The 23490-nt window shown below is 37.7% G+C and overlaps 1 protein-coding gene across 1 annotated transcript; it reads left to right on the top strand.

Annotated features, from left to right (window-relative positions):
* The first annotated feature begins 2401 nt into the window (after positions 1–2401).
* On the top strand, positions 2402–20984 carry drd4b (dopamine receptor D4b). Its single transcript, XM_049465722.1, has 4 exons — positions 2402–3130; positions 5860–5972; positions 7903–8489; positions 20760–20984. Exons 1-4 carry the CDS (start codon positions 2903–2905, stop codon positions 20960–20962), a joined length of 1131 nt encoding a protein of 376 aa, XP_049321679.1. The 5' UTR covers positions 2402–2902; the 3' UTR covers positions 20963–20984.
* Positions 20985–23490: the final 2506 nt, after the last annotated feature.

The following is a 23490-nucleotide window of genomic DNA, read 5'->3' as shown; positions in this document are numbered from 1 at the left end:
TACAAATGGAGACAATTTGGGACTGTGGCTGCTCTGCCAAGATTAATAATTACTTATGAAACATATTTGTCAATGCCTTTGACTTGGATAAAGATCTGATGACATTTTATGAGAAATTTATGCACAAAAAAATCTTGCCACGCTACACTGCAATGGGCTTTTGTGGACTGAAAACCATTTGTTTAGCTGAATGTTCAGAACCAAATAAGGTCCAGTGTGTTCAAAAAAGGAAACACTCCTCACTACCCAAATCTTTTACATCTCATACAAATGTCCACACGTTCTGCTCATGTACCGTTAGCATGCATATGATTACAATAACATTAGCAGCAGTGGAACTCTAACTCTTATTGTCTACAGGCCTCGGGCGAGACGGTTATAGGGGAGCATCTGCCAGATCCTGAAGCAAACTGAGAAAAGCTACAAATGCAAATGAACAATAGCGCAGATGTTCAGCAGACACAATTCTCAGACTGAGACTGAAGTCAGCAAGAAAGAACTGTTTTGGGTGCGAGACACAAATTACAGCTTTTGTTCAAATGCTGGACAGTCAGTCAGAGGATCATTACAGTATTTGGACACAGTCAGGACTGTGTGTGGATGGCTTTAAAAAGCAGAGCCCCAAATGTTTATTTTTGGATTGTCTTAATTCATACTGAATACATGTAGTTCTAGTCAAATATATATTTTTAAAGAGAAGCAAAACATACTTACATACTCTACTGATGACTAAAAGACACTACAATTCCTAATGTTTGTGGACGCCCCTTCTTATGAATTGCATCCACTGCTGATACGGATGTGCAAATGCACACCTGCAGCTTGTCTAGTCCCTGTGGATTGGATGTACTGCCAATACAATAGGATCAGATCTCTGGAGCAGAACCTATTGGAACAATGTCAACATAAAGTCAGGCATCAAGACAGGTTTGATATAATAAGTCTGCACCTACAGTTTAAAATAAAACATTATGGGTCAGCGTTAGCCTTGGACTATATACACCATTTCCATTTTGTGTGACTGTGTATACACCTGAACTATTAATAAACTAATTTTATAAAATATGTGGAATTTCATGTAACTGTTATCTTATTCAACATGTTTTCTTTCTTATTATAATTTTTTACATTGTGAATTTAATGTTGAAGACATTAAAGTTACTGGAACACATGTGGAATTATTTAGTAAACAAAAAGTGTTAAACAGAACCAGAATATGTTTTATACTTTAGATTCTTTTTAATACCACATTTACTTCTGGCAATGTAAATAAATAAATTGGTAACACTTTACTTGGATAGTCTGTTTGATGGCCTCATTGATGCTAAACTGACATTCAACTGACATTCAAAGTTGAAAGTCTAATAAATGCAATTAAACTGAAAAGTGAAAGTAAATGATTCTCTATTGAATGTAACTGTACATCTAACTCTGACCCAAACTCAAATCTTAACATTTTAGATTTAAAGTTTAGGTGAAGGGATAGGGTTAGATTTTAGGGTTGATTAATGATTAAGGTTAGGGTTAGGTTCTATTTTGAATAATTTACATTCAACATAGGGTTAAAGGAGAACTCTGGTGTAAAATGGACTTTTGGTGTAGTAAAACATAATAAAAAGTACTTACCTTTAAAGAATAGCACACCTCTGTTCTTCCACAGTGTTCCGAGATCCAATATTTTTTATATGGGGCATAACTCGCTTTTTCCACTGTTATCCAGACTCAAAGTAGCTTCACACCTCCTTGCTAGAATCCGAAGAGCCCTGACACTTAAAACAAGGCATTAATAACTGCAAAAAAAGTGCACAAGACGCTTATTAAAAAATATATATATATATATATATATATATATATATATGTCTACCGGATTCTAGCAAGGAGGTGTGGAGCTACTTTGAGCATGGATAAAAGTGGAAAAAACGATTTATCAGCGCAAATTATGCCCTGTGTCACCCAGTCTGAAGGATATCTGGACAAACTTCTAAAATTTCTGGATCTCGGAACGCTGTGGGAGAATTCATCAAAGTGTGCTATTCATCAAAGGTAAGTACTTTTTATCATGTTTTACTACACCAGTCCATTTTACACCAGAGTTCTCCTTTAAGTTGCATTTAATAGACATTCAGTTGAATGTTAGTTGAATATTAGTTGAGCATCAATGAGGCCATAAAATAGACCACCCCAGTACAGTGTTCCCAATAAATTAAATAAAGAAATAAATAATGACATTGAAAGAGAAGGTGTGTGCAACCATTTGACAGGTACTGTAGTTATATTCACTCCTCCACTGCCAAAGTCCTTATCATCAACGTCACTCTCTCTAGGTTCATTAAATTATTAAAATATTATTACATAAAAAAAAAAACACCATGTCCAGAGACGGTCCACCTTCAGCCACCTGAGAGCAGTGTGGGGTGAGTGTAAGGGCAGGGCTCCCCCCTCAGAGAGAGGCAGGAGCTGGAGAGAGAGGAGCTAAAGCCTCAGAGTAAAGCCTTCAGCCTGCAGATCAGCTGACAGACTGGCACTGAGAATACTGTAACGTTAAGCTCCGTATCTGGAGTTTTATATCAGATATATCAGCTTTTATATCTATCTAGAGCTGGGTCTACAGGATCACCAGAGTATACCGTTACTTTAAACTTGGTGAAATTAGAAGGAGATGGGCTGCAGGTCCGAGGTGGCAGGTCTTTCTCCGTGCTGACAGAGATGGAGAGAGTTTTAATGCTGTTTTATAAGAAACACAGCCCTCGGCTGGGAGTTAAACATACCTCGCTGCTGCGGATCTAGCAGGGGACCATGCTGAAGTTTGGATGAAGAATCGGCGCGGAGAGGAGCAGGAGAGAGACAGAGAGAGAGAGAGAGAGAGGAGGCTGCCGGCTGAGAGAGAACTTCCCCCACAGCCATGTCCTCCAACAGCAGCGACTCCAGCCCCAGCCCTGAGCACAACTTCCCCGCTCTCATCTTCGGCATCCTGCTGATCACAGCCATCATATGCGGGAACCTGCTGGTCTGTCTCAGCGTGTATCAGGAGAAAGCCCTGAAGACCACCACCAACTACTTCATCGTCAGCCTGGCTGTGGCGGACCTGCTGCTCGCGGTGCTGGTCCTGCCGCTGTTCGTCTACGCGGAGGTACAACGACGAGAGTTAAGAACATGGAGTTAACTAGCTACAGTGAGTCCAAGAAGTATTTGATCCCTTGCTGATTTTCTTTGTTTGCCCACTAATACAGACACTATCCTTCTGCACTTTTAATGGTAGATATATTCTAACATGGAGAGACAGAATATCAAGACAAAAATCCAGAATATAATTTTAAAGAATATATTTTAATTAATTTGTATTTCAATGAGGAAAATAAGTATTTGATCCCGCTTGCCAAACACACTCAATACTTAGTGGCAAAGCCTTTGTTTGCAAGCACAGCGGTGAGACGTTTGTTGTAGTTAACCACAAGTTTAGCACACACACCAGGGGGAATTTTGGCCCACTCTTCTTTGCAGATCCTCTCTAAATCATGAAGGTTGGTGGGCTGTCGCTTGGCAACTCTGACCTTCAGCTCCCTCCATAGATTTTCGATCGGATTGAGGTCTGGCGACTGGCTGGGCCACTCCATGACCTTAATGTGATTTTTCTTGAGCCAATCCTTTGCTGTATGTTTAGGGTCGTTATCATGTTGGAAGACCCAACCACGGCCCATTTTCAGATCCCTGGCAGAGGGGAGGAGGTTGTCCCTCAGGATTGTGCGGTACATGGCTCCATCCATCTTCCCAGTGATGCGGTGAAGTAGCCCTGTACCCTTGGCAGAGAAACACCCCCAAAACATTATGCTTCCACCTCCATGCTTGACGGTGGGCACAGTGTTCTTGGGGTCATAGGCAGCATTTTTCTTCCTCCACACATGGCGGGTGGAGTTGAGGCCAAAAAGTTCAATTTTGATCTCGTCTAACCACAAAACCTTCTCCCAATAACTTGGTTCATCTTTCAAATGATCATTGGCATACTTGAGGCGCGCCTCCACATGTGCTCTCTTCAGCAGGGGTACCTTTCGGGCACTGCAGGATGTGAATCCATTGTTGCGCAAATTGTTGCCAATTGTTTCCTTGCAAACTGTGGTCCCAGCTGCCTTCAGGTCATTTGCTAACTCCTGCCGAGTGGTTGCAGGACGATTTCTGACCGTTCTCAGCATCATTGCCACCCCACGAGGCGAAATCTTCTTTGGAGCACCGGGCCGAGGTCTGTTGATTGTCATGTTATACTCTTTAAACTTTCTGATAATTGCACCAATAGTTGTTACTTTCACATCCAACACCTTACTAATCTTTTTGTAGCCCATTCCAGCTTTGTGAAGGTCAACAATTCTGACTCTGAGGTCCTGTGACAGCTCTTTGGTTTTACCCATGTTGGAGACTTGAAATCTGTGTGATCTGTCTGATTCTGTGGACAGGTGTTTTTCACACAAGTGATTAGTGAGAACAGGTGGCTTCAGGTCAGGTAACAAGTTGATTGGGAGTGTCTAACTGGTCTGTAAAAGCCAGAACTGCTAATGAATACTAAGGGATCAAATACTTATTTCACTCCATGAAATACAAATCAATTAATATATATTCCTTAGATTTATTTTCTGGATTTTCTTTTTAATATTCTGTCTCTCCATGTAAGAATACATCTACCATTAAAAGTATAGAATGATCATGTCTTTATTAGTGGGCCAACGAAGAAAATCAAGAAGGGATCAAATACTTCTTGGACTCACTGTATGTGTGAAAGGTCCCATCATTAAATAACTTAAATCAAGTTACTGTGAGATACTAAATTGTTATTTTAAGGTAATAGGTGATTGTACAGAAGCTATTTATGTTTTGGGCTTAGTTACCTGGGTAAATTCCAAAAACAAACAAACAAACAAACAAAAAAACATATTTAGATAATGAGATAGTATCTCAAAATAATGTGAGCATCTCATAATAATGACTTAGCTAGTATCTCAAAATAATTACTTAGCATCCTAAAATAATCACTTAGTATCTCAATATAATGATATAAAGTTAGTATTTCAAAATAGAGATGACATCTCGTTTTTCCAGCATAATTTAGGTATGCTTTTGGACTAAACATGGCACTAGAGCGACTAGCTACTTCAGGATAATGTGTTATGAATTTTGTGTGAAATAAGGACACACATGGACAATTCGACTATTGTTTTGGATGTTATTTAGCTTGCTAGATAGCTAATTAACCACATGACTATGTCTTAATGCCCAATACAGTCATAGGTAGCTACTTCAGGCTACTAATACGTTTGTATAATTTTGTATATTAAGTTATAACAGCTTTTAATTAAAGAAGAAATATAGCTGTATGCATGACATTTGAAAGTAAAAAACAGCCAAAAAATGTCTGGAAAGTCAGCAAACGTTTGGATCCTCCTGTCTGTAATCAGTCCTCCTGAATTAGGCCACTTATCCGATCCTGTTAGCCTCAAGTTACCACCACGGGTTTAATCTGTCCAGCTTGTTGGCCATCAGCACTGTCTAATGGTGCTTGAAAGGGGCTGAAGGTCTCAGGGTCTGAATGTCAACTTCAGGTTGGAGGTTTAGGATGCAGAGATGGCTAAAGGTTCCCTTCAGACCGCTGCTTTTACATGTTCTGCTGGTTAGGACTTTGCAAGGAGTTTGCAGGGAACACTGTAGGAAGTCTCAGAAATAGGGCATGGATAAGCCGATTGACCTTCAGCCCGTTTGTGGTGTGCTGTGCTGTGCTTCATTCCTCTGAAAGGCTGGGTGGTGCTGGCAGTAAATGAAGGCGTGAATAAGTTTGTGGGACATGAAAATATTTATGTCACATTGTGCTCTGTCTAGTTTCAGGGTGGTGTCTGGTCCTTGAATATGGTTGTCTGTGATTGGCTGATGGCTATGGATGTGATGCTTTGTACAGCGTCCATATTCAATCTGTGTGCAATCAGCATTGACAGGTTTGTATGTGGAATTTAATTTGTCTGTTAGAAGTTACCATTGTTTTTTTTTCTTTGAAAAATATTATAGTATTATTGCATGATTAATATGGTAATATTGTTAATTAGGCCTGTCACAATATTTACTTTATAGACTTATTGTACAATAGATGGATGTAACTCAATACATTTTGCTGACCACAATTTTATTACCCATTGCCATGCCTGTATTGCATAATAATGGTGCTCTTCAAGTATAACCCCAACACATACACACTTGGCTTACAAAGTGCTAGCAAGACAAAAACACCAGCCACCAGCAGCATTGTTAAAATTAAAGACATAAAAGACTGCAAAAAGTAATTATATTTGACATTAGTGCACTTATTATATTTCAATAGTTACTGCAGTTAACACAAATATACACTATGCACAATAAAGTCCAAATGAAAGCTAACTGCTGTAGATATTACACTAAACACAGACACAGTGGGTTTAAATCACAGCTGTACTGTTTTAAGGAATCTAGGATATATTGTGTGGCTTAGGACACAAAATTACAATAAGATTGTGTCCAATCACTTCAATAATTAAGAGCAAACCAAAGTAAATGTTTCTTTACAAATACATATGTTAAATCATATTTACAAATTCTATAAATAGACCTTTCACTTAAAAAAATACAAAAATACCTGGAGGATCATTACATACAAATATAGTAATTTGTAAAGAATTACATATAATCTAATAATCTAATAATGTTTTTGTCTACCTATTAGTATTGCTACTGTAATGCTACAATTTCTGTCTGTGTGCGGTAAAATGAATTAAATTCATGAACTAAATATCAGAGCCCAGTTTTCACTTTCCAGAAAATGATATTAAAAAAATAAAATGCATTGTGTTCAAATCTAAACATCTGTCTTATGTAACTGTCTGTCAGTGTTATTATCAGACTGCAGAACTGAGATGTTAATTCATTAGAACGTTTATTAGGCACTCAGGGTTGCACAAAACTGAATATGTTTTTGGTCACATGACTCTTTTAATATGCCTGCACAGTAAAATTAAAAAAGTTGAGAAAACTCAAAATTTCAAGGCAATTTATTGCACTAAATTCTTCCGGGTTTTGAGGCTAACTCAAACTTTTAAGTTTTGAAGAAAACCACATGGTTTGCCAACTAGAAATCTTTAGCCGAGATAATTATTTTTTATATGTATTGAAATTTCAAATATTAACTCTCACCAACTTAAACATTTAATTTGTGTTTTTAGTCGGCCTGATTTAAGTTTTACAAAATGTGCATTGTATAAGTTTTGCTGACTATCCTTTAGGGTCAACTAAAAAAATTAAGTTGTGCCAATGAAAAGGTGTACATTAATTTAATCATCTAGTGGGTGCAACACTATATTTTGGTTAGTTTAACAAAGCAACTGGTGACGTACTATTTCATACCTCCCTTATGGTCAATCATATAAGATTGCAAATAATGCAAATGTTACCAGCTGGACTCAGCCAGCTAATAGCCTTCAACACTGAGGCCAGGCTGTTAAACGTATATAATATATATGCAAATTCCATGAGAAGGCAGTCTGTGAAAACCCCTGCTGAATTGCTCCGTAGATCCCGTTCAACTAAAAGGTCAATCTGAGCATGTGCAGTAGAGCAGAGTTGTTGGCCTGGCCTCAACTAGAGTTCAACTACAATTTGTAAATTTTGCAAACACAAATAATTTAGTTCGGCCAATTTTTAACAAGAAATTTAATAATGTTAGTTGAGGCAACTAATTTGATATAAATTAAGACTACAATTTATTATTTTATTTATTTTTTGTTCAGCTGACTTAAAAATCACCTGAAGAAGAACAATTTTAAGTTTTGTTTTTTTACAATGTCCCCACATAGCCCTTGTTTGGTACTGTGCTTTTTTTCTGCCTCCCCTTTTCGACAGGTTCATAGCTGTGTCCATACCGCTCAACTACAACCGAAAACATGTTGATCAACGGCAGATCATCCTGCTCTCTGCCACCTGGCTCCTGGCCCTAGCCGTGGCCTCCCCTGTTATCTTCGGAATAAACAACGTCCCGCACAGGGACCCGACGGAGTGCAAGCTGGAGGACGACAACTACATTGTGTACTCGTCCGTCTGCTCCTTCTTCATCCCCTGTCCCATCATGCTCCTGCTGTACTGTGGAATGTTCCATGGCCTCCGCAGGTGGGAGGAGGCCCGAAAGGCCAAACTGAGGAACAGCATCCAGGCCTGCCGTAAGCTGCAGCACGCCGCCGCAGCCGCTGCCCTGCCGCCTCTGGCCCTGCCGGCCGCGCTGCCCCGAGTCATTCAGCAGGACCTGGCCCAGTCCAGCGTGGACGACCTGGACGACGACATGCAGCCGAGCTGCCCTTTACCGCCGGAATACAATAACAGCCCCATTCAGACTGTGGCCTACACAGAGTTTCAGAACACAGGGCAGAGGAAGAAGAGAGCCAAGATCAATGGCAGAGAGAGGAAAGCTATGAGGGTCCTACCTGTTGTTGTGGGTGAGTGTTTACATCTATACTACATTATAAGCAAACAATTGATATGAAATGCAACCTACCACAAGGTAGCAGTACAGTCTTATGCATTCATTATCAAAGAAATAGTTTAAAAAATGTTTGCATTCAGAAAGAAGTGTTGGATTACAGTGCTTTTGGAAGAAAAATAAAGTTTACCAGACACAGTTAACTTTAGTAGGTTCAAACTTTAGATATGGGCAGTATTTATTAACAAGTCTCAGCATGGAGTTTAAAGAGCACTTACTCTCCTTACACCTCTAACAACCTAATTTCCTCCTCTATCCCACTATTTCCCCTTGGCCTCCTTTAGGCCCTGTCAATTTTTTCTTTAGAGAACTTTATGTCCTCTATTGCTTATGCACATCATTATTTGTAAGTCACTTTGGATAAAAGTGTCCACTAAATGGAATGCAATGTAATGTAAGGAGTTGTAGAGATTTGTAATGGTGTCTTGCGATACTTCACCCCATGCAACATTGTGAGTGTTGATAACTTGAGTGTTAATATCGCTCGTCCAATAGCATACCACACTTTTTTAAATAGGGGACAGGTCTGGCAATACAGCTGGCCATGGCATAGTATCTGCTTTTTTGAGGCAAGCTCTTGAGGGGTAGCAGTATGTGGACCAGCATTGAATGTGCATTCAAAAAGGTAGGGCCACTGTTCGCAAAAACATATTAACATAACAATGGGGATGTCAAAGAGCCTGTAATAAAGACCAAGGGCCCTATATTAGCTAGCTCTATCTAGGGCGAACTTTCAAAAATGCACCACACAGCTTGATTTAGGATGTGCAAGTGTGTGTGTTTTATTATCGTGCAAAAGGCATTGTACTAATTATCTTAATTAATCATCATGGGTGTGTTTTGGGTGAAACGTGAAATAAACCAATCAGCATGTCACTTGCCGTTCCCTTTAAGAAACAGGTGAGCTCTTACTTTGGCAGCTTGGTACTATAATGGCGCAGCACTTCTGCGCTTCTCAGAGGACACTATCCTGCGTGTTCATGCTATGAAGGTGTGCGTGCAGGATATTTACAGAAACAGCATTGTTTTTGTATTTATTTTTTTTATTGTTGAAAGTTGGATTTGCGCACTGCGGCAAGTCTGTATATTTGTATATATATGAGCTGGGGTGTACATGCGCTCAGCGCACAATGCTCCTGCATAGCTAAAATAGAAATGGAAGTCTGACGGTTGAATGTTCTCAGGGTTTTAATCAGTCAGTGGCGCGCTTTCGTTTTCTGCCACCAAGATAGCAATACAGCAACACATTAACCTAAACTCACCTCACCACGCACATTAGCATACATATATTTATAAGCTTGGTATTTTAAGATGCAGGTGCAAGCCATGAAAATAGACTGTTCCTTGGGTGTAAGATAGCAACGACCATTATGACGCACCTTGTGCAGGGTGTAAGAGAGGGCCCTAAGTGTGATCCAGCATCATTCAAATGGCCGTCTGGATGAAGCAGAACTTGATACTGTATATGATCCGCTGCCATTCTGAATTACTCCATGACTGTGTGGCACAACTGCAAACCAAGTTTCATTCCTGACGGTTGATGTCTTTCGTGATGTATACACGACCAGTCATGTGAAAAATTGAGTACACCTCATGTAAAACTTTTTAGCTATTTAAACATTTGTACATTTAGACACTTGCTCCTTATTTGGACAGTGTTAAAATATAGAGGTAATATACCTATTTGCATAAAACTGAAGAAAAGTCTTTTACAAATAGTAAATTGTACTTGAACCGACAATGTCAAAAGTCATGATGTAGCAGTAATTAAATTGTACAGTCATGGCCAAAAGTATTGGTACCCCTGAAAAATGTCCAGAAAATTAAGAATTTCTGGCAGAAGATTTTTCCAATTTTACAGTTTGTTATGCACATATTTATTCCCTTTGTGGGAATTGGAAGAACATAAAATAGTAGAGAAAATGCTAATTTAACATAATTACAGGCAAATCTCTAAAATAGACTAGACAAAATTATTGCCACCTTTTCAAAATTGTGGATAAAATCACATCTAAAACCTGTCTTGTGCACAGATGAGACCAAGATGGAGCTTTTTAATAAAGCACATTATTCTGGAGCCAATCAAGCCTAACCAGTAACACCTGTGCACTGGTGTATTTGTCAGTATTTGCTTTGTCTTGTGTGTTAATGAGTGTATGTGGGAACAGCCAGTGGCTGTTATCTGTTCTTTTCTTGAGTTTCTTGAGCTTTTTTCTCTCTCTCTCAATTTAGCAATAAAAAAACAACCTAAAAAAAGAAACACATTTTTTCCCGCCAAAACTCCAAATAAGGTGTGCTCTTTAATTTCACACCTGCTTTCAAGACCCACAGTTTTAGAGTTGGTAGAGCACTTGTAGTTACTTACCATTTGTTATTAGTATAAATCAATCTGCTCTCATTCTTTTCTACTCTGTTACCTCTCTGTGTGAGCCCTTACACTGGGTGCCTTGACTGTGTGCAAGGCATCATGAAATGGGTCTTCCATCAGGACAATGACCACAAACATACTTTAAAAAGCTCTCAAAGATGGATAAAAACAATGGAATGGAGAGTTCTGAAGTGGTCAGCAGTAAGTCTGTATCTAAATCCCATTAAACACCTGTAAAGAGAGATCGTAAAATTGCTGTTGGGGAAGGCACCCTTCACCCTTTTTCTACGTTTTTTGTGTTGATTCAATACACACAAAGAAAATAAACACATATATAACAAAATGTGTAATTACAATAGTTTTCTTGGAGAAATACTTCATTTTCTGGAACAATTTCAGGGGTTCCAACACTTTTATCCATGACTCTATGTAAAAAGTATTACCCAGGGTACAGCTTGTAAACACCTACACCTGTATAAGTTTTGAGGTGTTATCTTGTAAGTGAGGTCTAACACTGGCAACCTGAATTATTGCAGTTCGAGTAAAGCCTTAGAGTGGGTGCCAGACAGATGGGATGTACCGTTTCCAAAACTGGGCGGGCAGGTTACATTTCTCTATCCACAGTGTCACATGTGTTCTGAGAACATATCAAAGAAAACATTACAATGCACATTTGACTGGCATATCCCACAGGTTAGTGCAGTGTTGTCAGCTTCCACAGGATATGACAAAGATCATGGGGCACGAAACTAGTCCCTGTCCCATGACATGTGGCATGTCAGTGTATTAGAAATGCTGAAATTCTTGTGAGGAACAAATTTGGAAACCCCCACATTTATTACTATTTTAAATGTGTAGTCATCTGCGCTTGATCAGCTGCAAATGATTAAAACGTGGATAAACAGAACATTGGAGGAGGCTGTCTTATTTAAACCTCAGGCATTACTTTGGTTGCTCTGATCTTAGGAGTGAGTGGATCACCATGGCTGGATCCAATGAGCTCTTTGAGGCCTCCAGAAACCAGGCTGTAGATGTAGATGAGTCTTTAAAAAGATCTTAAACCAAATCAGGAAAATAATTTACAAATGGTGAACATTAAATATCATATTTTTTTACTACAGGTAGCTCCTGCCACAGTTGATGTACACATATATCATCTAAAAATACTGAAATACTCTTCAGTGTCTGAGTTTAATGGTTGGGCGATGCACAGAGCCCAGATAGTGGCTTCACTCACCCGGCGTTGCCTCCCAAAACATGCCAGCTCCTGCCTTAGATAAACACAACACACAACTTTATTGTCACAGAAAATCATGTCATAAAACATTATTTTAGTATTGCTAACAATATTTTGTTCTCTTTTTCTCAATGTTGTACTACTAACTAAGGATGATCATATCAAAGTGAACAACAGTGTTGCCATGTGTTCCTGAAGTAATCAATGTACGGATGCCCACACAGGACAAATGTGAGGTCATTGTACACCACTGGGAGCCGCTGGATCCTATAGGCACAGTGCAGAAACTCCAATAGGCGACGCCATGTACCACAAAACCAGAATTCATTCATAAGGTGCACCAGATTATAAGGTGCACTATCAATTTTTGAGCCTAGACAGTGGCGTAACTCACCTGGCGAGTTAAAAGGAACACTTTAACTTTATTTTCACAAAAAATCACATCCTAAAACATTATTGTAGTATCGCTAACAATGCATCTTATTTTCGTAGCGCGGTGGCTATTTCTATTCATTTTGATGTTGTACACTACTAAAGATGCCTACATTGAAGTGAACAAGGGTGTTGCCATGTTTTCCTAAAGTAATCAGTGTATGGATGCCCACACAGGACAAATGTGAGGTCATTGTACACCACTGGGAGCCGCTGGATCCCATAGGCACAGTGCAGAAACTCCAATAGGCGACGCCATGTACCACAAAACCAGAATTCATTCATAAGGTGCACCGGATTATAAGGAGCATTGTCAATTTTTAAGAGAATTAAAGGATTTTAAGTGCCTTATAGTTCAAAAAATATGGTATATTTAAACAGACAACTGTTTTCCGGGGGTGTCCAAATTTACAGCAGCAACAATTAGAAATGGAGACTCAGTGTGTTCAAAAAAGTTGAGGAGAACATTAAAGTGTTAAATATTGTGAATAGTTTGCTATATTGTTAAGCAGCTACTTAACTACTTAGTTAATTTGGAAATCGCCAAAAAAATACAGTAAAAAAATGTTTCCTTATTTAGTTTATTTTCTACATTGTACAACAATTAAGGAACACATACTGAATTTTGCAGTAAACAGTAAAAAAAAAATTGTCCCCCATAAACCCCTGACCTAAGCCCAACTGAGATGAGTGATTATATTAATTCAGCATGTGTTCCTATATAGCTTTAATTTCTTCAATATTTAATATTGAAACATTTTTCATTAAATTTTACAAATTTAAAATCATAAAATGAAAATGTTCTGGCAAGTGTGCAAATTTCCTCTTGCTGTGAAATGTACAACACCTCTGCCTGATAAGAACCTGCACGAAGAGTGTCTTTTACAAAGAGCATTTAATAGCAGTTTATACTGGGCGGCATGTATTTCCCACCAGTATTTAATTTAGCTCAATTATAATCCAAAAAGTTATAAAACAAGAAAGAATTAGTCATTAGACGAGAACTGCTGCCAATGTTCGGATTAACCCAGAAACCTAAAAGCAGATTGGTACAAGTTTGACCAGACCCTACATTTTCGAAAATATTCTTCACTGCCCCATTACTTACTACAATGTTCCAAAATATAATATGAAAATATAATTAAATCACTGATTATTACCCAGGTTTATTAAAAGACAGCCTGTTGTAAATATGTGCACCATTCAGAAAGATGTTCTATATCATTAGTACATGAAATTCAGAACAGGTGTGCTGCTACTGACGATAATAAACATATGCAGATGTCATAATGGCGTCTGCTGAGCGATAAAGCTGCCACATGACTATCTGCACTATTCCTCATGTGCGCACTGTTAATGACTAACTGAGCTAAATCCTTAAATCCAATTGCTATGTAATGTTTTCATGGTGTCTTAAGCTGATTTCAGCCCTTATTAACACACAGACATTCAGAGGCGGGTTAACGTGCTGTGGCGTCAGTGCTGCAATACATGTTCACTGAAAAGCAAAATGACTGTTGTGAATGAGAAGGACATGCTGTATTTTCAGGTAAATTAAATTCATGAAAGCCTGGAGCTGTTGAGATGTCTTATGGTGCACTTAAAAAGAGAAGCAGTTCATTCTTAGTGCATTTTTTTTTTTAAATTTAGATGTAATATGTAAGTCTGTCATGATAATTACATTATCAACCTATTGTACAATAAATGGACATGACTTCAATAATATTTGAAAATGGGGATATGGTCTATTGTGTTTATTTGTATGTTTGTTCACATATATAACAGTGAACAGTATTTTAGCCAGTCAGGCAAAACCAGACCAATACTTCAATAACTGTCTCTCTATTCACACAGTGATAACTGCAGGAGGTGAAGAAAAAGGCATATATTTTCCAATCAATGATTAATTAAAATAGGTTTTATTTAAAAAGATATGAATGTTTTTATGATACTCTATTATTATTATGTTATGCATTATGCATTTATCAGTTTTAAAATGAAAATTATTTATCACTTTCATTTCTGGGATAATATATCCTCCACAATTCTTTTTCGTGACAGGCCTAGTAATATGTGTATAAAGTAATAAAAAACAGTTTTTCTAAGATTTTAAGTGAAAATAAATAAAATAAATTAACATATGCTCTAGAGCACAATTTGTATTTATTTGCAGAATCGTACAAGTAAACCCAATATATTAAACTTTCTAACCTTGACGAATCTGTATAAAAATCTTTGCCATTTTTTTAGTTAACATAAAATGTCCAATGTGCTCTCCAATGTGAATTTATTAGTCATCCAGCTAGCTAAAATTAATGTAGTAAAGTGTGCTGAACTCTAGTTTGTACTCAGTTTAAAACATTTTCTTTATTTAATCGTCACCACTGCATGCTGACTCTCTTGTAGAAGCTCTGGAGTTAAACTGTACTTCAGAATCTTTGGGTCATCTGAGCTCCAGTTCTGTAATTTTATGGAAACTTACACTGTCAAAACTGTTACTGGACAGATTGGTTATACAGGGGTAAAATCATCTTAGCTTCTTTCCCTTTAGGCTTGGCAGTAAACGTAATAATACCGCCAACAATCTATGTTCACTCCATGTGACTACATTGTTTAAATAGCAACAGTGTTTACCAATGTATGTACGCTGATGGGCAGAAGTGAGGTGTGTTTAAGTCGATTTCTGGTGTATTGCTATCTTGGCAACGGAAAACACAGGTAATGCCACTGACTGAAAAAAGCCTAGACAACAGTCAGATGTTCATTGCTACAAGGACATGCAGCAGACCCAACTTTTACATCAACAATGAACAGAATACTAAATAAAATAACATTGCTGTTCATATAAATAACCTGCTCACGCAAACCTTCACAGTGTGAATGCACAGGTAAGGTTCCTGCTGAGGAGTGCAGAAGTGCTGCACAGTTAAAACATCAATCTGCCAAAGTAAGAGTGCACCTGGTTTTGAAAAGGAATGAAAGGCTACACTCTGATTGGTTTTATTTTTAGAATTAGTACATGCATTTTGCATATTTTGCAAAATATTGTTACAATAGCAATAAATATCAGTGTGCGATTGAGAAATAGATCGCTAAAACAAGGAACAATAAGAAAGAAGGTGGGTCTTCCAAATAAACAGGCGAGCCTGCCTCCACCTCTACTTGACAGTGTGACAGACCGTTATGGCTTTATTTCTGGAGAATGGATTGAAACCTTGTTGTCCATGCTTATATACAATCGTTGGCCTGACCCATCAATGTATGAACTCTATAAGAACTCTGAATGTGTCCTGTGGTATCTTTAAGCCCTGTAAAGTTGTGAGTTTTTTATGTGCTTTGGGCACCCATGACCCTGTTGGTAGTTCACTGGTAGCATTTTTCCATCTGTAACGTTTGTTTGCGGTGGGAATCAAAGAATACTAAGTTCTTCAGCACGAACCATGTCCGTTTCTGTTCACTACCGCTGTGCAACACCCTCTGTTGATGACAAATGATGTGACGCTTTGATGATTTCACAAAAAACTGATGGAAACACGGATTGGTTTGCTGAAAAGCACCACAGTTTGTTTAAGCCCGAACTGGTTCAAGAACCAGAGTTCTTTTGCATGAAGCACATTCATCACTGCAGCATTACATTTACTGTGTGGGGAACAGCCCACAGACCTGCCTAATGTTTTGGCAATGTTCTTATTGAGTCATCTAGCCATCACTATTTTGCCCTGGTCAAAGTGTCTTAGATTATTATTGTAACTGCTTCCATCACATCAACTTTAAAAACTGACTTTTCACTTGCTGCCTAATATATATTTCACAGCCCTGGACATGTGTCATTGTAACTAAGTAATCATAGAGTTATTCTTTTTATTTCACCTCATCTTTTAATTTTATGGTTAAATTGTGTATATTCACCTACAAATCCGCAAAGCATGTCATGTAATTTGACCAGACCAGGAATCTAGAAGGTTTCTACGTCTTCATACAACAGATTTACGCGTTTCCTAATGCCATACAAGTTACAGCCAGCCATGCAAGGGTTAAAATTCAGAACGCTGAAACCGTTCAAGCCAGCCATGCGAGGGTTAATATTCAGAACGCTGACACCATTCAAAAGGCACAACTTCATGTCATAACCTTGAGTAATATTCAGAAAACTTTAAAGCCCGTTACGCTTTCTCCCCCAGAGTGCACTCCAGAGGATATTTATAGAAATCTCATCTTCATTTTCTGAATTATTCAGGACGCCATAGATAAAACACATTCATAAAATGTCTGCATTCAGACAGTTAATGCAGTCGGCTAATGGTTTTCATTACGTTATTTGTGTTGGCAGTCTAACGTCAATTTCACAATAGACTTATATGCGCGGGGTTACATAATACAGAATTAATGAGTGTGACGCCAGTGGCATTACTGAATTATCCAAGGCTTTCTGTGCAAACTGGCCACCTTGCTGTAATTCTGGCTAATTCATCAGCCACCTCGTCTTTTATAAGAAGGGGAGGGAGGGCACTCTTCGACCAGAGCACTCTGCCCTGAGTAATACAGTAAGTCATTCTTGTCCTCATATAAAACTATAGCAATTTCCAATTTTATTAATATTATCATATTTCTGATGCTTTACACAAAAGGTCTGTCTGTTAGATTTTTTTTCAACTGAAACTTAATAAAACTCCTCAATATAAGGACATTTTTGCTCTGGTTCAAGTTAGATAACAAGTTTGTAAATTTGTAACTTTTTCCCCTTAGTTTACTTGGTCTTTAGACCTGCCCAAATTAACAGTGAAAACAAACCAAAAGCCCTATCCGGGATTAGTTTCTCAGGGGGACGTCTGTGAAAAATATTTCACACTTCTACTCAGTGATAAAACTCTTGCATCCGGACTGCGATTGAAAAAACAGGAAAACACATGCCCAAAGTGTAATTACAGTGTGGTGCAGTGGACAAATAGCTATTTTATTAAACACAAGGTGACGAAATTCACAGAGATGTGCATCCAGATGGGACTAAAATGATCAGCAAAAAACAGTAGGTAATTCAGCCTGTAATTTACTCAGAGGACGTCTGAGAAAAACACATACATGGTCGTTCCGGACGGGATTAAAATCACAGAGGACCCCCCATAAAAAAGAAAATTACCCTAGGACCCCCTGAGAAACTAATCCTGTTTAGATAGGGCTAAAGTCTAATTTAACTACAGTAAAAATGCAGGTGGGAAAACAACCTTAAATATTCTAGTCATGGGTGGATGGCTAGTCATGGATACAGTAAAATTATATCATGATATTTAAATAAATTTTAATTCTACAAATGTTTCTTGTGATCTTTACTTCACAGGCAAAATGCACCATTAGCGGTGGATTTTATTTGTCGCTGTCCAAATACTGTTCTGTACTAAGTACAAATAATAATACTACTTACGTATTTGTAATGAAAGGGCAGGTGGTCACTGTTCTTTAAACAGTGCCAGTTATTTCTGTATTCTCAGAAAATACATACAATACATAGAGAATGAAGATATGAAACAACATTTTCATATTACCTACCTCCAATTTTATTAAGTTTCTATGCACTCTCTTCTGTACAGTCATATTAACCCGTGTGTGGTGTTCATATTTTTGTTACTCGTTTACTTTGTTACTCGTGTTTAATTCAGCAATATTAAGCAATTTTACATTAAAATGCTTTACACAAGCTTGCTTCACCTAAATTGCAAGCAATATAAACAGCTTACATGGTTAATATTTGCCCTTTACCTTTCTTATGTTACATTTCTTTCAAAAAGTGCTACTCTTTTTTTATTAGTTTTTTTAATAAAATGTAAAAGAAAATGAATTAAACTCAAGATATGAGTAGAAAATTTGTTTAGTTTCAAATTTACAAATGAAGCAATGTTTATTAGCCCTTGGCCAAACATACTGTATGTAATATAAATGTGTGTGGGGGGTGGGGGGGTTGTGGTTTGATATATGTTTTCCACAAAAAATGAGCCAATGCCAATGAGTTTGAGTTAGAAAAAATATTTTTTTAGTATCATTTGATGAAAAATGAAAACGGGTCCCACAGATCCGAACACCACACAAGGGTTAATAGGGAGTTTTATTCTGTACTCTTCTGGAAAGATTTTTTTAGGTATTGGAACATTGCTGTGAGGATTTAAGTGCTTTTAACTATAAAAGCATTAGTGTTGTCAGTATATGATATGATTGGTGATTAGTTCTGGATCACAAGCAGAACTTATCCCAAAGATTTCGGATAGAGCATAGCCTAGTACCTGGGAGGCTTTTGTACATAAGCCTGAAAAATAAGATTTTTTTTTTTTTATATACAGTACCTGTCAAAAGTTTGGACACACCTCTTCTCTTCTCTGTTTTCTTTCTTTTTATGATTTTTTTACATTGTAAATGTATTATTGAAGACTATATTAAAGCTATACAGGAGTTATTCTGTAAACAAAAAGCATTCAACAAACCAGAATATGTTTTATTCTTTAAATTAAGTAAATTAAGTAGCACATGCATCTTTGAGGACAGATCTGCACACTCTTGGTATTTTAATCTCAGTATCTTCATCCCAGACCACCTCAAATCACCATCTCAGTTCATCCGGTTTAGATCAGGGGATTTTGGAGGAAGACTCTTCACTGGCAATTTACTTAGTATTCAAATAATATAAATTATTTTACATTTTACAAACTTTAACATGTTCACCTCCTGTTCAAATTCACCCTTGTAAAAAGGAAGCATACTTAAGAGCATTAAAAGTATGTTGAAATTGCATTTTTAATTTAATATACTTTATTAAAATACACATTAAACATACTTTCTCTGTGTTCCCATAAAATGTATTTTTAGGTAATATGCTTAAAAATAGAAAAATATGTATAGTGGCAGTAAATACTGCTTAAAGTGCACTTTAGTGTATTTTTTCCAGTATGTGCATCAGTACGCAAAGTAGTACATTTACAATATACTTCATGTGTTTTAAAAAACACACACAAATCTACTTTGCAGAAGTTTGCAGAAGAAAACACTCAAAAGCACAATGTAAATGTAGCTTAATATAAATGTTAACTGAAATATACTTAAGTTGCAATAAGTTGTTCCAAAATCCATATTTTTGTTCCATATTTAAATGTTTAAAAGTATGTACTTTTTTAATGTTAAGTATACTTTTAAAAATATAATGCATTTTTCTTATACAAGGGATGCAACAAGAAAATAATTTTGTTAGGTACCGTACTGGATGCGGTGTACTGAGAGCACCTCTACAGGACATGCTGCTCTAGAGATGTTTTGACCTAGTCAGTTTCCTGGTGCCACAGCTGTCAAAGGTTTTGCTCTATGATTGAAAGTTTTAATCCTAGTAATGTCATGACTCAAAGTCCATAACACTGCAACACTTCCTTCTGGACATAGTGACCTTCATGTGCAGCTGTGCCACAGCTTCTCATTCTTTTAGCAATGTTTTTCTGTATACAGACAGAGAATACATGTACTGAACAGATACAGTATTTTAGTACTTAAGTACAGTAGTGTAGTAAAAGTAATACTCCAATAGATACATATACAGTATTTTAGTACTTAAATACAGTAGTGTAGTAAAAATAATACTCCAGTAGATACAGATACAGCGTTTTAGTATTTTAAGTACAGTAGTGAAGTAAAAATAATACTCCTGTAGATACAGATACAGTATTTTAGTACTTAAATACAGTAGTGTAGTAAAAGTAATACTCCTGTAGATACAGATACAGTATTTTAGTACTTAAATACAGTAGTGTAGTAAAAGTAATACTCCAGTAGATACAGATACAGTATTTTAGTACTCAAGTACAGTACTGAAGTAAAAATAATACTCCAGTAGATACAGATACAGTATTTTAGTATTTTAAGTACAGTAGATAAGTAAAAATAATACTCCAGTAGATACAGATACAGTATTTTAGTACTTAAGTACAGTAGATAAGTAAAAATAATACTCCAGTAGATACAGATACAGTATTTTAGTACTTAAGTACAGTAGATAAGTAAAAATAATCTCTGACCACCACCCAAATAATATCTCCTCTGTGGTGGTCCTGTGTGGTCTTGATTATTGAAGAACAAGGTGAAAGGAGGGCAATAAAGTATCCAACACAGCTGAAAACTAGGCTGAAATCCTTTTCTGAAACTCTTTTCTGTGATTGCAGGTACTTTCCTCTTCTGCTGGACTCCATTCTTTGTGGTTCACACAACACGGGCCCTGTGTGAGTCATGTGACATTTCCCCCCACTTAATGAGCACGGTGACTTGGCTGGGTTATGTGAACAGTGCGCTGAACCCTATCATCTACACTGTCTTCAACACAGAGTTCCGCAAGTTCTTCCGCAAGTTTCTGCACAGCTGCTGCTGACACCTACCCCCACCCCCCCCCCCCCCCCTGCCCACCCAGCCGGACGAACACACAATGCCATAAGTGATTGTGAAGATCGAGCACATAGTGATATGTTCATTTACAGTATGTTGTCGCTGTCACACAAAACCTTGTATCCCTATTAGGGCTGCACGATATATCGTTTAAGCAGGATGTACGATGTCACTTAAGGCCATTTAATTTAAACACGTCAGGTTGCATTGTTTTGATTTTTGACACAAAAAGTAGATACACAGCGCTGTCTCTGTGTCTGTTTGAGTGACAGGCTGCTGCTGCCTGAGAAGCGTGTGGGGGAGGGGGAGCGTGAGTGAGGGGCAGGAGTAATCACGAGGCACACATGGCCTCCATCCACATGGTTGGGCATGTCCTCGTAAACACATGTGTCAAATGCTGTGCACCTCAGTCCAGCACATTTTTGCCATATTTCCAGTTCACGCTTTTAATCCCAGACCAATGCTCTTATTTACCTTTTAAAAAGCCATTTAAATGCCTGATTAAAGCGCCGATTACTGTTGTTTTACTGTTTTCCTAGGGTTTTGAGTGCTCGGTGCTGACTCAACTCTTGATCGGTCCGGACGTAACGGGTACGGGTGGGGACAGGGCTGGTGACATCATGCATTGTTTAATATTGCGATATATATTGGCGAAAAAAGAACATTTGCAATGTACATTTTTTTCAATATCGTGCAGCCCTAATCTCTGTTATTGCTGTTTTTCACATATTGTAGTCTTGGGGTGGCTCTTTACAGATTTCATGATGAATGGACCAATACAAATGGTGGAATCAATCCTTTGCGCGTTAGCTAGGTTTCCATTTGCAAAACATTTTGCAAAAGTTATGTTCAATTATATAATTTTCCTGTATTTACCTTAACTACAGCAGGCTTCTTTAGTTCTGGTCCTGGTACCCCGCTTGGTATGGAATTTTCTTCTCCCAACACATTTGATTCAATCAATACGCTCATTTACAAGCCCTTTCAGAGCTGCTGTTGTGTTTGATGTGTCTCCATCTCCAACTCAAGGACTGAAGAACACGGCACAATGCTAAAAGTTAGGCAAAGAAAATTTAGATGATCAAGGCTCCACAAAAACAAACAAACAAGCAGAACAGAGAATCATAATTTATCTTCAGAATCATCTTTCCAGCCATTTGTAGTATGTTTATACCTATTCTGTTACTTGTAGTTCAGAGATCCAAGAAAGGATGAGCAGTGGTCCACCCAATGAAGTCTGAAACCTCTGTGCCACCTTAACAACGTCTACTAAACAAGTGGGAGCGCAAACACACCAGACACTTCTGAGAGAATAGTGCAAAGCCATTTTTCAGATGAGTAAAGCAAACTTTGGAAAGCTGTGTGTCTGTAGGGCCTGTCGTTTCAACTCACCAGTCACCTGTCCTGAATGATTATAGGATTACCATTGCTTTATGCAGGCTGAGCTCTTTTTGTGGGGTATTGGGTAGGATAGGATAGTGTAGCGTGATGTAGGGGAGTATAGAGAATACAGAGTAGTACAGGGTAGTGTAGAGTACTGTGTATATAGAGTATAGAGTAGTGTGTAGGATAGTGATGTTACAGTACTGTAACAGCAATAGGGGTACTTTTTATTCTCATCTGAAAATTTTGCAGACCTCAGTGCAAAGCCTTCTACAGAAAGCTAAGGAGATTTTTTTCCTTCTTTTGTAATTTTACCATTTTGGGGATACAAAGGTTTTTGCATGACAGCGACGATATGAAACATTTGTATGTGCAACCTTGTAACTATTGTTTTTTTTTTTTGTTTTGTTTTACACTTGTTTTGACGATTGCCAATACTTTATATGCCTGCGACAGCAAAATGTATGTTTGGCAATTGATTGTGCCTAGCGTTTACTATGTCCACGTTTTATGTGGAGAACGTTTTAAGTAAAGGTCATTGATTGGTGATACTCAATGATGCTTACGATGCACTTGTTAACGGTTCCATTTAAAGCACTCTATATTTGCTAAAGTATATTTAATTGGATGTATCTGTATGTTTCTTCCACCCGTACTGGAGTAATACATCAACTGCTGTAGTGAGCCATATCCTGATTAGAACATTTCTCCTGCTCCTGCCTTGTTCGCAGAGTTCATGTGGTATCTAGGGCATGCTTTGCTGAGTGGGCAGACTATACTCTCTTATAACAGAACAGTTTTGCAATTATTAGACAATAACCTCGGCTTACGTTTGTGATTGTGCCGCAAGGCGAAATTGATTCCTTTACATTCTGCTCATATTATTCCATTATTAACCTTAAGACTTAGAGTCCTGGGAGTTTAAGGTTAAATTACAGTATAAATACACAGATTTCACAGGTTTTATGAAACACGAAAATGCCTGAAACCAAATCGAATGCTTTAACTTCATCTTTAACTTTTTTTAAACATTCAGGATCTCAAGACTGGGACATGTGCAAGCTCTAAGCTTGAAAAAAAGGGAATATTCTTACTGCACCTGAATAGCAGGGTTTTCTTTAATCAGCACGG

Source organism: Astyanax mexicanus, chromosome 16, assembly GCF_023375975.1.
Source record: "Astyanax mexicanus isolate ESR-SI-001 chromosome 16, AstMex3_surface, whole genome shotgun sequence".
NCBI lineage: Eukaryota > Metazoa > Chordata > Actinopteri > Characiformes > Acestrorhamphidae > Astyanax > Astyanax mexicanus.
Note: the sequence above shows the minus strand (reverse complement) of the source record. Positions and strands in the feature narration are given on the sequence as shown.